Source organism: Siniperca chuatsi, linkage group LG3, assembly GCF_020085105.1.
Source record: "Siniperca chuatsi isolate FFG_IHB_CAS linkage group LG3, ASM2008510v1, whole genome shotgun sequence".
In the NCBI taxonomy this organism is placed as follows: Eukaryota; Metazoa; Chordata; class Actinopteri; order Centrarchiformes; family Sinipercidae; genus Siniperca; species Siniperca chuatsi.
This window is the reverse complement of record NC_058044.1, coordinates 8,271,223-8,286,697: the sequence shown is the minus strand read 5'-3', so window position 1 is coordinate 8,286,697 and position 15,475 is coordinate 8,271,223. Positions and strand designations below refer to the sequence as shown.

General features: G+C 41.1%; 1 protein-coding gene across 4 annotated transcripts in view; it reads left to right on the top strand.

Annotated features, from left to right (window-relative positions):
* LOC122874048 (protein sidekick-1-like) overlaps nt 1-15,475 on the top strand; it is a 221,951-nt gene that overhangs the window by 134,972 nt on the left and 71,504 nt on the right. For all 4 annotated transcript variants that reach the window (XM_044191554.1, XM_044191553.1, XM_044191551.1 and 1 more), the window contains 9 exons: nt 124-226; nt 3,628-3,803; nt 6,425-6,508; nt 8,379-8,573; nt 9,703-9,819; nt 9,973-10,140; nt 10,869-10,971; nt 11,123-11,296; nt 14,692-14,828. In XM_044191554.1, the coding sequence (XP_044047489.1) occupies nt 124-226; nt 3,628-3,803; nt 6,425-6,508; nt 8,379-8,573; nt 9,703-9,819; nt 9,973-10,140; nt 10,869-10,971; nt 11,123-11,296; nt 14,692-14,828 (1,257 nt within the window). The remainder of the gene's footprint in view (nt 1-123; nt 227-3,627; nt 3,804-6,424; nt 6,509-8,378; nt 8,574-9,702; nt 9,820-9,972; nt 10,141-10,868; nt 10,972-11,122; nt 11,297-14,691; nt 14,829-15,475) is intronic.

The window sequence follows — 15,475 nt, the reverse complement described above, 5'->3', positions numbered from 1 at the left end:
TGCAAGAGAGTGTGATCGTGCACGTGTGAAAGTGGGAGACTACTGTGGTTTATGTTTGAGATTATGCTGTGTGTGATTTATGGCCTAAACCTAAACCTCTCATATTTTCTCTCTGTGTCACAGATCCTGAATCAGAACTTGTGGCTCCCGTGATTGTGATCGGACCCAAAGACACAACAGTGGTGACAGGCAGCGAGGCTACACTGGAGTGTATTGCTAATGCCAGGTAAATTTATTTTTTACACACACACACACACACAAACAATTCCTCTCTTTCTAGACAACACTGTTTTCTTCCAGGGCAATTAGAGGACACCACATAAAGTTGTAGCTCAGCAAGTCTTTCCCCCCTAGTATTAGTGTAGACACACTGACACACACACACACACACACACACACACACACACACAGTACCAAGTTAACTTAAAAAGAAGTTGGATCAAAGTCCCATCTGACATCAGCAGAGAATCTAAACACACCCACAAATTCACACTGGCCCATGCCAAGTACTGTATGCACACACACACAAACACACACACACACACACACACACACACATAATGACACAGGGGGTGCAGTCTTTTCTGTCTCAACAGATGTTTTTCAAAGCAACAGCAAATACTACTTCAGTTCAGGAGTTACGAGAAACTCAGCTGAAATCAGTTTCCATTCATCCCTTAGATACACACTGTCCAACCTCCCTCTGTGTCCTATATGAGTAAAAAGGCAACTGAGCATTGGCTTGTGTGTACTTTATCTTGCAGTAAAGAATGGGGTATTTGCGGGGCACCCCGTTAGGTGACCTGGTACAGGGACAGTTCGGCCATTTTTCTACCTCCTTTGGGGAGGGCCCTACAACTCAGTCAACTGCCCTGGAAGAAAACTGCATTTTTGGTAGCCACATTTACATCCTAGTATATACATAAGGAGAACATTATCAATACTTTTCATTTTGTAGTGTGCTCTCAGACGCATGTTCTTTTTCAACATGTATTAAAAAGAAAAGTGTGGCTGAGGCTGCTGTGAAAGGATGAAAGCCTTTTTAGCCTGAATTGTCGGAGCCCGACAGGTGATATTCTGGGCTCTACTTGCTCAGCATGCTGTATTTAGTTTCACAGTTGATTATTTGTGCAAGGTTTTTGTTGGATTGTGTTAATTTAGTCTGGGCAAGTCGGGCTGCTCTGTTCTATGAGAGCTGAAGTCCCTTTAAATCTTTATTAGCAGCACTTAACCAGCACTTGACCACTGGGTAGCACTCAAGGTATAATATGAAAAAAAGTGACTAAACTACAACACATAATAGAAGATGGGAACATACTTACAGAAGGTGTAAAGAAATTCTTTGCAACTGCAGGATCCATTCCCATCATACAAATAATGAGAAATATGGTCAGACAAGACTTTTTTATTTTTTATTTAACACCAAGTAATTTGGTCTTTGTAACCTTCTTTACTGGTATTACAACTGCAGACAAAGTAGCTCAGAGTCTCCTGCATTTCTTGTTCTGCTGGAAACAATCCACTCCACAGGGACTATTTCTGATATCAGAGATGCACCGTCTGAAAGATACTCACTCCAGAGAGATAATTCTGTACCGAGGGAACAACTGAAAGAGAGAAACTATTCCACTGCAGTCTGGGAGAAAGAAGAATATGATCAGTGAAATCAAGTGCAAGTCTAAAAGCATCTGCTATCCACATGCATTAACCATTAATCAGTCATATGCACCAATGCAGTCCTGGTAGAGTGCTAAAATAATTAGGGGTTTGACTGAAAACAGTATTTGCCAGTAGGCCCAGTATTAAGGGATATAAAATCAGCTTTTCAGTCTTTGGCTAAATTTTGGATTCTTTTGTTGTGGACAGGACCCACTGAGTAAGCATATTAAAATTTTGACATATCAGCCTAGCAATAAGTTTAATTACTTTTCATACAACTTTGTCTACACCTCAGGGTGTATCATCTGAAACAGAAAGCAGCATACGCTCAACTGTATCTAAAGAAAAGGCAAAACACATTTTATGTCTGACATTATATTATTTACAGTTGGATTGCATATTTAGTGGACTAAATCATTACATTACATAACATAATTTAGCTAACGCTTTTATCCAAAGCGACTTACAACACATGCTTTCAACCATGAGGATGCAATTCAGAAATTACAAGTACATTAACTTCATCAAATATGCTGAACTGCTTCAAGTGCTACATTTAGAAACAATAAGAGATAGAGAAAGTGGTTGTTTTTTTGTTATTTATGAGCCAAGGTGCAGTCTGAACAGATGAGTTTTCAGTCTGCGATGGAACATGTGTAGACTTTCGGCTTTCCTGATGTCGATGGGGAGCTCGTTCCACCATTGTAGAGCCAGGACCGCAAACAGTTGTGATTTTGTTGAGCAGTAGCTGGGGCCCCCCTCATAGTGAGGGAGTCGTAAGCAAGCTGGCAGTAGCAGAGCGCAGTGGACAGGCTGGGGTGTATGGTTTGACCATGTCCTGGATGTAGGATGGGCCTGAGCCATTCACAGCACAGTAGGCAAGTACCAAGTTCATCCAAGTTACCAACTTTGAAGAACTTGAGTATTATGTGACTCCTTACACATAATGGTTTTTAGTATATTTTTACTAAACTGACCTGATTTACATCCAAAACAGCATATTTTGCAGCTGAAAACATGTCGTTGAATGCAAGAATTGTCCAAAAATGCCATTTTCCCACCTTAACATGGCTAAATTACCAGCTTGTCTTCACCTCCTCCACAACTCTCAATATGACAGTCCTTTGTTAGTGCCAACTAATGTCATCAAGTGATTGCTATTGGAATGAAACCAAAGAATGCAATATTAATAAAGCAAAACAATGTAACATTAATGATCTCTAAGTTAATTTTGGAGATGTCACTTGTTCAATATGACTTGTATTTCACAAGCAGCCTTTTTTATATATTGTTTTATGTCATTCTATTTGTTTAATTCCTTTGATTGACTCCTGCTGCATTGCTTTTACAAATCTCTTAAACCAAACTATTAGTAATAGACACCTAAATAATTTTTGTTGTTTATTTGCAGCCATAGCAATGATTTTATATGTTTTGTAATGTTATTTTATCAGTACTATAGTTTAGTATTTACTACAACTTTTAAGCTGTCCTTAACAAAATGCATCTAGAAGGCAGTTCCAGCTGCCGATTACACAATTAGCTGTTGTCCTAGTAAATCAGTTGTAAATTTGAATGCAGATTGCTTGTAAGAACTCAATTGTTGCATGAAAATGCACCAAAAAATTGAGCTCCACTTTCATGAATAGATACAATGCTGTTTTACTGCTGTCATACACACATACACACACGAACAAATGGTGTTTTGATGTTGTTTATCCAGAACAAAATATCACTATACATGAAAACTCATTCTCTTTCTCCAACATCCAAAGTTCCTTCATGCTGAGTAGAGCTGACTGCTCTGATATACAGACTGTCATCATTCATTTCCTGCCTCATTGACACATAAACTGATGGATTTAATATGTTGTAATTGCCTTCTGTCACTCCTTTCCCTTTTCTCTAATTCACCCCACTCTTGCTATTCTTTCTCTTCTCCTCTCCTCTCCTCTCCTCTCCTCTCAGACCAGTTGACATCCTCGTGGTGTCATGGAAACGTGATGGGCGTCGGCTGGCCAGTGGGCGTCGGCTCATTATTCCTGCCCCTACCTCTTCTGACACAGGCTTATACGTTTGTGAAGCATTGCTTAGCAACAGCACTGCCAAACCTGTGGAGGCAAGGGCACACCTCACTGTAATGGGTAAGAGAAAAAGGCAGTCACTCACACACTGTCTCTCTCTCTCTCACACACACACACACACACACACACACACACACACACACACACAGTGCCTAACATGATTATCCATGATTATCCTGGGTAGGCCTGACACATCAAGCCCAATGCCCTCAACATGTACCATTAATTTCTGTTTTAACCCCGCTCTTGTCTTTTCTTGTACATTTGTTGCTCCAGGCACTGTTTCTTTCTGTTTATTCCTCCATTTATTCCTGCTTTTCTTTTCTGTGAACACCCCGGGCAGTGACTGTCAACTACAGGACTACTCGAGCTGAATCTGTTGTCCACACTCACCAATAAACTGCCCATTATAGTCACAATCAGCTGTTACATGCATGTGCACACTAATTCAATCATATGTGCTCACATATACATGCATGTGTGTCTCTACGGTTACACACAATCACAAAATGGCACCGCAGACACACATGCCTGGCAGCTAAATGAGTTTTGTTCCCTGGAGTCGCCAATCAATAAGAGAACACTGAAAGCACTCAAACAGGAGCGCTCTCGTCACAATCCACTCCTGTCCTCGATATGTGTGCGTAAATAGAAAACAACATACACGCAGGGAGGGAGCTAGTGATTGATGAAGCGAAACTTTTCTCCCCCAGTTCGTCAGCGTCTTTTTGATCTGCTGTGATTGTCGGAGCGAGGGAGCACCTAAAGCAGAGAGAGCAAACTCCCCACGCCTACAGAATACTCACTAGTCAGAAAAGACTTGCCTGAATATTTATACCCCACTCATTCCCTTTCTGTGTCCCCCTCACTATCTACCACCAACTTTTGTACTCTTTCTTTCTGTCTTTCTCCCTCTCTACTTTATCTTCCTTCATTAAGCAGACAGGACTGTTAAGGCCTGCCTGGCAGGGACAAAGTCTGCATGCATTCATATGTATCAGAGGAGTAGAGACTGATGAATACATTGGTACTGATCCTCTTTTTCTGCTATGGGCTCAACAGACCTTGATGCAATGAAAGGGATTCCTAAACAGAATAGTGTATGTGTCTGTGTGAAAGTAGGAGACAGCCTCAAAGGTATTCATTATTCAATTTAATTTATTTTCTGCCCAGATCCACTAATCGGAATATGTATGACACTGCATGCCCGTGTTGTAAACTGTACAGACGGCTGTTGGTGCAAACAACAATATAGCTGTTGTTCTCCATCTTTGTTTTGCAGGCAGAAAGCAGGGAATCCACGGAAGCTCAAAGCTCTAAACCCAACCACCCAAACGCTCCAAAATGTGTTTTGTTGTGCGTATAGGTCCTTGCACTCACCTGACTGAAGGCGATTAATGCATCTGTGTTATCGGTGTCACGCCACATGGCTTATTCATCTCTTGTTTTCCTGTTCTCCCTTCATTGCACGCCTCCCTCGTTCGCTTGTCAAAAATCATGCAGAATTCCGCCGTGCACAATAAAGATAGGAGTCGCGCGCATGTGTGGGTTTAAAAGTTACCACAAAGTAGTAAAGAACTTTAAAGTAGAATAAATGCAGCACCAACATGGGAGTCTACTCTGTAGCTGTCCACACACACACACACACAGCTTGATCAAACTTGCAGTTTGTCTTTTTTTATTGCCACCTCGGTTTACCCATCCACTGTGTGAAGCAACAAAGGAGAAATTAAGAGAAATAACACTGGAGCACAAAGGGATTTATTCTCTTTTTTTCTTAAACGTACAACAGCATTAAAATGACAGCATGGTGTCAAAACATTACTGTTATGTTATTATTAAACAAACAAACAAAAAAATCTATTAAAATGCTTTCTCTGTGTTCAATAAAAATTATATCTTTACAGTATACACATTCATTATTTAGTGCATACACTGGACATTTCATTTTCCTCAGTCATTTTTCAGGTGCCAGTGAAAATGAATCAGGCAGCCTGTCTCCATCCCCCCGGGATTGCTGTATCAATATCTCTCACTAAATATTAACAAATGTTTTTGAAAGAAATGGAGCGTGTGCAGGAGTAGGTAATTTTTTCATAACATGTAGCATTACAGTAATACAGCGAAAGGCATATATATTCATTTTCAAGTCGAGGGAAGCTTTGTCTCTGAGTTGCTGTAAGCATTTAGAGCGACACTGGTGAAGATGTTTAGAGGGAGCTGTTATTGGCAGCGAAATGGAGTAGTTTAAAAAGGGGATTGTTTCCCTTGGGAAACTCACAGAATGTGTTTTTCTATGACTGTGTGTGGAAGTAATTTCACAGGGCATATAGACAGAAATCCTGCCTTGCAATGACACTCAAGATACTCAGAGCCACAAGGGGTCCCATTCTTATTCTGCAGTGCCGAGTTTTCCACTCCAAGTATCTTCTCTATTAAAGAACAAATACTTGGAGAGAACAAACTTCCAATTTTTCTTTCGAGATTTTGTTTCAGCTATTTAATGAGAAATACGTTTTGTAAGCCTTTTTTGAGGGCTTATTATTAGTAGTCCACACGTGTTGCACACAGCAGGGGGTGTTCTTAGTTTTTGTTGTTCAGTTTGAGATGTTATTTTATCTATATATTCATACAGAATGTGCTGTATACTTAAACGCCTGTCCTAACATTTTTCTCTGCAGAGCCACCTTCTCTGACTGCTCAACCTAAGAGGAAGATCTTCGCTGAGCTCGACAGGAATGTAGATATACCCTGCCTGGCTACAGGTACACTGCGCATGTGTGTGTGTGACTATATACATACTTAAAGGATCGGTTTGCATATTTTCAGGTATATCTTAAAACAATACTCACATCCCCATATGTACATTGAAAAAGTTATTGGTCGTGGTAATAATTTCTGTACGAAATTATCATGTAAGAAATAGGGGACAAAATCCACAGTCCTCATTCTGTGTAAAAATGATTCAGTGAACCTCATATAAGGCCTCAGCAGTCTGAGTTAGACATATCAAGTGGGTATCTTGCACAAATTATAGTCTTTTTAGTATTTCCCCCCTTTTGTTTCCTTCCTCCAAAAACTAGGCCGTACGGCATGTGGTCTGATCACATCTAAAGACAAAAGTGTTTATACCTGTGGGGGGTGACCTCACTCGAAAAGCCTGCAGTCATAGAGACGGGCGACACACTACGAATTGTACAAATGGAGATAACAGTGCGCACTTCCTTAGAGTCTGTCCTCAAAGGCATTAATGATGTTGCACTCAGTTGTAATGAAAAGTCACGAAAACTGACAGTGAAAAAAGAGAGCTTGAGAGAGACGAAAAAATCCTGCCTACTTTCTCATCTCTGCACACCGTGCCAATCCGTAGAAAAGTTGTCGGACCCGGCTCCCTCAATTCTGATGTTAGAAGGTCTGTGGGGAGGAGGTTTCAGACGATCCGACAAGCACTTCAAAGCATTGTGAGGCTCTAACTCTGCTGGTGTTTGCATGGGTCATGACTGAACTGATTGTGGTGAATCCGTACATGAAAATTTAAAATCTTAATGCTGTATGTTTGTCCATGTCTGTGTAGCAAATGTTTGTCAGTTTGTAGAGGGTGTTGGGTCTGATCTTTGTACATTTGATGGAGACTGTTTATTTAAAGTATCTACTGCCCAGGCTGTGTCAAGGTGACTCTATCGACCTCCCATTATGCTGAGGTTTGGTGTCATTCAGTATGTGTGTGTGCATTAGTGTTTAGGCTTCTTGAATGGTGACAGTATGCTTGTAACAGTACGAGCAGATTAACATGTTGAGACCAAGTCTGATAATTGCACTTGTTCATGACTCTTGTTTTGAAATGGATTACATGAAAACATTTATATGAGCAGGGGGTGGACACAGCTAAAAACTGCAACATACTCCTCTCTCTCGCTCCTTCTCCCTCCCTCTCTCTCTCTCTCTCTCTCTCTCTCTCTCTCTCTCACACACACACACACTGAGCGAGTTTATGTTCCTCCTCAGTAATCTGATACAGTGGCAGTGTAATTAAATAGCAGAGGCCTGAGGGTATGGAGAGAGGGATGGAGGCTGGGAGGAGGAACGAGGGAAGGAGGAAAGAGATAGAGTGCAGTGACAGAGTGAGCGAGACAAGGAGGGGGTGAAAAATACTTCACGAATGTCTGTGAAAGCTTGACACCAACAGATTGAGAAAAAGTGTGGATTTCATCTCTCTCACACAAACACATACACACTCACACTGGTGTGTGGAGGGTTGAGACAGAGTAATTGCATGAGCCCCCTGCCTGTCATATCTGGCATGTCCGTCAGACAGGTGGGAGCTGATACTGTAGATATTCGGTGTGCTGCTCTTGCCCACATCTTTTATTCAGAATGTTTTTTGGCCCCTTCTGCCACCCTTACCCTACCGCCCACACCCTCCAATCAATATATTATTAGCAGTCATTACGCCCACATGCATATTTATAGGGAGAGAGTGGATAACGGCGAAGAAAGATTGGTGAAAAGAGTGTGTGTGGCTGTTTTGGAGTTGGAGCAGTTTGCTCAGCAGTGAGGTCAGCTGGCTTGTTATTAAGGAAATTGAAAATTTTCTCCCTCTGTGTGTTCATTTGCCGTGTACATGCACATGTGTAGGCGTGCCCCAGCCAAGGATAGAGTGGTTTAAGGACACTGTGCCTCTTTCCAAACTGGCCAACCCTCGCTACAAGGTCACCGCAGCAAGCGGGCTCATGGTGCGCAGGGTGCAGCCAGGAGACGGAGGAATATTCCAGTGCTTTGCTCGCAACGCTGCCGGAGAAACCCAGGCACACACACAACTCCTTGTCTCTAGTGAGTTTGTCTGTCACACACACATACAATAAAAACACACACTTGTATATACACACCTACAGCAACATTGCTTCTGCTCCCAAGTCTCTGCTTTGTTTGGGCTAATTGTCATTCCCATTAACTTTCTTTCTCATGTATCTGAATTTACTCTTCTATCGTACTCCTTTTTCATGTCCATTATTTGTCTGTGTCACTTTCTTTGTATCATCTCATAAATGCTGCAACTAAAGATGACTTTCATTATCGATTAGTCTCCATATTATTTTCTCAATTAATTAATCATGAATTGTTTAGTTTCAGAAAATAGTTTTTTAAAAAAGCCTCTTCTTCAAAACTTAAAAATATCCTGTTTATCAAGTGGAAGGGGAAGAAAAGCAGGAAATCCTCACAGTTAGGAAGCTGGAAGAAGTGAATTGTTGGTATTTTTGCTTAAAAAACTACTTAAATGATTAATCGATTAACTGAATAGTTGCTGATTATTTTGCGTCGGCTGACTAATCAATTAATCAATTCTATTGTTCTTACCGTCCCACTTTATCCTCTACATTTGGCCTTACCATACATGTGGACATTTGCAAAGGTCATTAACTTTCATTTGAAAATCACATGCCTAGTGTGCTGCTCTGCCTTGTAAAGTGCATTTGAATTGTGTTCAGGCTGGAAAATAGAACCGTGGCCTAAGTTTCTCTTGTGTTCGGCTAATCACAGCCAATCACAGGCTCACCTGAAACAAAAGACTGTTTTGTTTTTGAAATTCAAGCAGTAGTCAGTCGAACACTCCGCCTTGACTTGATAGTGTGCAGTGTGTGTCAGCTGCAGACGTCTGCACGTACTGTTGTATTTGTCTCAGTAGAGTTACGTTCTGTTTAGTGAGCGTTATAATTAAACGTCCCCGTGGAGCTTCCACACCACCACCTTCCACATTTATGCACACACACGTAACGCTAGGTAATGAATAAAGCCCCCATTGATCAAAGGAGAAGCATTTGTGTTTAGATCAGTACTGTCATCCTTTTTCCCCCATTCTTCTGTTTTCTCTTTGCCATTAAGCTTCACTCTTGTTTCACCAATTTCCTCTCAGTAGCCATCTCTCTGTTCTTTCCTATCATGTTCTCTCCCTGTGTTTCAGGTGTGGCCCCCACATTTACATTCCCTCCGTCTGACCAAACAGTAACTGATGGGCACACAGCCTTGTTTACCTGTCAGACAAGTGGAGCTCCAAAACCAGCCATCACCTGGAGGAAAGGTAACAGCCCACACACTCTGCATTACACACTGATTAACATACCGACACACTGACATGATGTGTTTGTAATTAAAAATGTGCTTAATGACTTAATTACTTTCAATCACCTCAAGGCTATTTTATTATTTTCTCTCTCTGTCTCTATCTCTGTAGGATCACAGGTCTTAGCTAGCGGCTCTGTCCAGGTTCCTGGGTTCACACTGTTGCAGTCAGGTGGTTTGCAGATTCAGCCAATCAGCTTCCAGGATTCAGGAGAATACACCTGCATCGCCTCCAACTCAGAGGGAACCATCAACACCACTGCTACGCTCACCGTCTGGAGTAAGACACATACACACACGTACTATACACACTTAAACTGCTCAATATACATTTGCTAAACAGACTAAAACATGGAACACTAATTTATCCGTAGCTGTCCAATCACATTAGCTCAGGCTAATGAACAGCAGAGTGATTGGTTATTGATGCAGTGGGCTGGTGCAATTGTGAAATAATCATCTGATTGGCCCGGGTAAGAGGATGATTGATTAGCTGGTAAACTTATTAATTGGCCGATTGTTTATATATATCTTGACAGCTTCAGATTAAATACTTTGAATTAGATTAACCGCGGTCCTCTGTTGAGCAATGTGATATATAAAAGCACTACTCATCTATTGGAGGCCTGGTCACATCCCAAATATACCAAGACTGAGTTAGGGACATAACAGATGCCCTTTGCACTGCGTCCATGACCACATCTTTGATGACCACATCAAGACTGAGTCCTTACTGTAGCCCGGGCCCTTTGCTGCGTGTCATCCCCTCTCTGTCTTTGTTGTCTGTCCTCAGCTGTCACTAACAAAGCACAAATGCCTAAAGAAAACATAATCTTAAAAAAAGTACACATTTTAAATAAGACTGTGCGTCTATGTTAATATAAGAGAATAAATAAATAAACAAATTTCATTCAGCCTCTAAATATTTTCCCACCTGGGTCACTGCTCCTCCTCCTTCTCTTCTCCCTCTTTCTCTTCTTCTCTGGATTTCTCTCTGGTAATTTGCAGGTCGTACAGTCATTTCAGTGCCTCCAACAGACCAGCGTGTTATCAAAGGAACCACTGCTATTTTGGACTGTAATGCTACACATGACCCCAGAGTCAATATCAGGTACCTGCTTGTCTTTTTGTGTGCTTTATGTACATGCATTCTTAGTCTTATAGTGTCTGCTTCTCTTCTCTATTTTCCATGGATTTTGCTAGTTTATGTGTGTCTGTAAATGCATACAGTATAGAATACATGTATTCCTCCTCTATTGCAGCTTCAAGTGGGATCGAGGTGGCGTGCCAGTTCTTCCAACCAGTGGAAGCCGTGTCTCTGTGCGCCAGGGCTCCCTCACTATTGGCCAGACGTGGTCAGGTGACATTGGGGATTACACCTGCACCGTGACATCACAGGCTGGCAACGATTCTCGCTCTGCACGTCTCGAAGTGATGTGAGTTCAAAGAATCATGCAAAGATGTCAAATAATTTCTGCCTGCGTTGTTTCAGTCTGGCACATAACTTCCAGAAAAACCACAACTTGTCATTTTTACACTTCAGTTTTTTTGAACCGATTAAACAAATGAGTGTTAGTGAGAATTAGAGGTGTTAGTGAGAATTAGAGGTATTTCCAGTCTTTGTGCTAAGCTAGGCTAACCAGCTGCCAGCTGTAGCTTAACACACTGACATAAGAGTCAATCTTGTCATCTAACTCTTGGCAAGAAAGCGAATAGCGTAATTATGTTTCTATAAGTTGTAAGCACACTATAGCGTTTGTTCAGCTGTACATATATATATAGTGTTTACATGTTATGTTTATGAACATTATCTTTAGAAAATTGTCTGATTTTAGATTTTCACATTATTTATATGCTATTCATACGTATATTGTGAAACACAGAACAGGCATTCATCCAATAAACAAAGCATGAACTGTTTTCTTCTTCGTGATTAGGCACAGCAACAACTTTGGCTTTTTGTGCTGCAATCAAGTGGGAAAACAAACAGCCAATCCATATCTAGCAGTCTGTCTGATTGAATTGCAGATATGATTGACAGGGAGGATGCCTCTGAGTCGAGCATTATAATAAAAATTATTGACTAAGCAGAATATGATTCAGGAGAAGCAGCACATTTAGTGCATTGCCAAAAATAAAGAAAGCATTAGTCTCAGTTTATTTCAGCACTTGTCTAATGAAATAATTGCTTCTTTCCAATAATTGCCACGTTTTGTCAGGGGACAGACACCCTCTAAGCCAAATACAGGCCTATACCATTAAAACTGTAAGATGTGAGAATGTGGCTAGTTAGTGTTGGGTGGGTGGGAGAGGGTGAGTGAGCTGTCTATGTCTCTGTACTTGTTGTTTATGCTTATCATATATTGCTATTTTTGTATGTGTTTTATAATTTTGGTTTGTGTCCGTGGGACCCCCTCGAAAATGAGATGCTGCATCTCAAGGGGCAATCTTTGCAATAAACTCAAATTATCAGACAGTAGTAATAGTAGTGTAAGGTCATATCTGCTGTCAGGTACCCTGTACATGCAGTACACTCCCTGCTCTGTTAAACCACAGCTGTATTAGTGCTCGAGTGTAAAATGTGTATGTGCGGTGTGTTTGTGTGCAGGTGTGTATTGTTGTGGTTTGGGTGAACACATTCCAAACATGTCACATCGTGTGTCTGGTATGAGCAGGCATTCCTGGCGCTCAGATTAAAACATGCCACACACATATTTCAAGTGGATCCGACAACATTACAGACACTCATTACACCAACTGTAAGAGAACACTATCAGGCCTTTATATAGTAACAGGCACTTGTATAATATATTTTTAAAAGGCACTTATAATATATTAATACAATTGCAGGGTAGGAGAGAGATAAAACATGCGTCCATATTCTTCTGAATTATACAGCGACGAGAGGTCACACATGTCAAACTCAATGGGAGGAAGTGGATCTCTGTTTATGGCTGTGCAAAAACATGTGGAGAACGAAAGGAGTTCTGTACGACTGTGTGCGTGGATGTGTATGGGTGTGTGTGTGTGTGTGGGCGCGTGCATTCATATGTGTGACTGACATTCTCGTTAGCTCAGTATCAATGGGTCATGGAGGCTAACAGACGCTGGCGGGTGAGGAGACAGACTAATTACCAGCAGGTTATTGGTTCAACTCCCACAAGACCCATCCATGTGTTTGTGAGTGTGCGTCTGTCTGTATGTGTGTGTGTGTGTTTTGTGTGGGCTGTGTGAAGGTAGTTGCTCTAACATTCTCTAAGCTCATCCATTAATTAATATGATCATGTCAGCTCAGAAAAGAAAACATCATTCTCATTTCCCCTTGCTCCCTCTCTGCCTCATTCACCGCAGCCCTTGCTAACATTACATCTTATTCTTCATATATCACTCTTCCTCTCACTCTCTCTCTCTGTATTCCCCTCATTTTTTGACTTCATCCCCACTTCAATATTAAAACGTAAAACCACACACACAGCAAAAAGAACAACTTTTTAACTCTGTACACACGGGACACAAGGGAACACAAGGGAACACAAGGGAACACAAGGGAACATGTCATAATGCTTTCAGTGTAAATATATTTAATTTGTTATTATATGTGGTCTGTTAATATCTTCACTCCTGTTATCTCTACTAGCACCTGTTGCCTTCACATAGGTCGACACTGAGCTCTGCTTTCCATTCCTTCTCCTCCTTCAAGCCAACAGTTTTTTTAAAGAGAGTTATGATGCACTAAAATCGGTATAATCAAATGTCTGGACACTCTTTATTGTTTTCATGAATATATCTGTGTTGCTTTCTTTGTTAGTATCATGGCAGAGATGCACAAATATCCACAGGCCAAATATCTGGAGAATTTCTTTTTAATAGATGTGGTGAAATATATTTGCTGTGGTGCAGATCACGCACAGAATAAATTATCACAATAAAAATATGCAAACAACAGCCATATTTAAAAGATATTGCCCACTGGAACTGATCCTGGACCAGACCCAGGAACCAACCTGGGTGTCACAGCCAACATTATTCCACCACACATATCTAAAACAGAAAAAAGAAAAACAGAACACAGGAAACAAATATGTTTCTAATGAAAAGTATTGGCACTTTGTCACAGGCTTGTTTATGAAACACAAATGCATAAATGTGTAATTACATGTTCAGACACACTCTTTTGTCTAGATGTGGATGTTAAAGGACTAGTTCGACTTTTGGGAAATATTCTTGTTCGCTTTCCTGCCAAAAGTTAAATGAGAAGATTTATATTTACTGTCCAGACATGAGAGTGGTATCATGTCTGAACAGTAAATATGTAGCTACCGTGAGCAGCCAGTTATCTTAGCTTAGCAGAAAGATTGGAAACTGGGGGAAACAGCTAGCCTGTCTCTGTCTGAAGGTAAGAAAATCCACCTACCAGCACCTCTAAAGCTCACAAATTACAAACCTTATATTTGTTTAATCCATAAAAAAGCAATAGTGTAAAAACGTCAAGATGTGGTTGAGAAATAGTGAAATAAACCCACACAGCTTGTCACTGAGTGAGTTTTAGAGCTGCTGGTCGGTGGATTTTGTTGCCTTCAGACAGAGCCAGGCTAGCTGTTTCAATTCTTGATGCTAAGCTAAGCTAATCAGCTGCTGCCTGTAGCATCATATTTAGCGTTCAGACATGAGTGGTATTGATCTTCTCATCTAATTCTCAGAGCGAAAATTAGTGTTTCCCAAAATGTCAAATTATTCCTCTAGAGACTTGGTTCTGATGAAATGGCCAAACAAATACCATCAAACTTAGATCTGATCTTTTTGGGTCTTTCTTGTCTTTTTTTGTGTTCAGCGAGCTGCCACACTCTCCTCGCTCCCTGACTGCCCGTCTCAATGACTCTGACTCCCGCTCTGTCCTCCTGTCCTGGCTACGGCCCTTTGATGGGAACTCCCCACTTCTTTACTACCTGCTGGAGCTCTCTGAGAACAGTAAGTGTGTGTGTGTGTGTGTGTGTGTGTGTGTGTCCCGGCATACTTTATAGTCCCTGAGCGGCAAACAGCTGTTCACATGCTGTCTAACAGGCACTGACACACACTCATTTACAAGAGGCAGACATATGGAGAATGGTGTTGCTGCATAAATGTACATCCAGGTTCCCTATAAATAAACTTTTTTTCACTCCCTCCCTTACCCTCTCTCACTCTTTCTCTCTCTGTCTCTCACCCTCTCTCTACCACAGATGTTTTAACAGCAGGCTGGCTCTTTGTCAAATGAGAAATAGAGGGAGAGAGAGAGGGGTTGAGGAACAGAATGACAGGAGAAACAGATTGGAGGGAGATGGCTGTAGAGCCACTCACACACTAAGGGGATGGATGGATTGGTGAACGTTACATACAGAGCCAAGCATTTGGTACATGACTGTAGGAGCTGGACTGATGGACAAATGTCAAATGTTAATGTGGTTTTACATTTTAAGTATTTAACTTCATCCTAATAACTTTTAGAGAGACAGCAGGAATATGACTTCATGTTTTCTGCAGTCACCATTTCAGCAGCTGTTTTGTAGCATCCACAAAGATACGCCAAAAATAATGAAAAATGTCTAAACGTCTGGTCGATTTCAGTAAAGACTGAA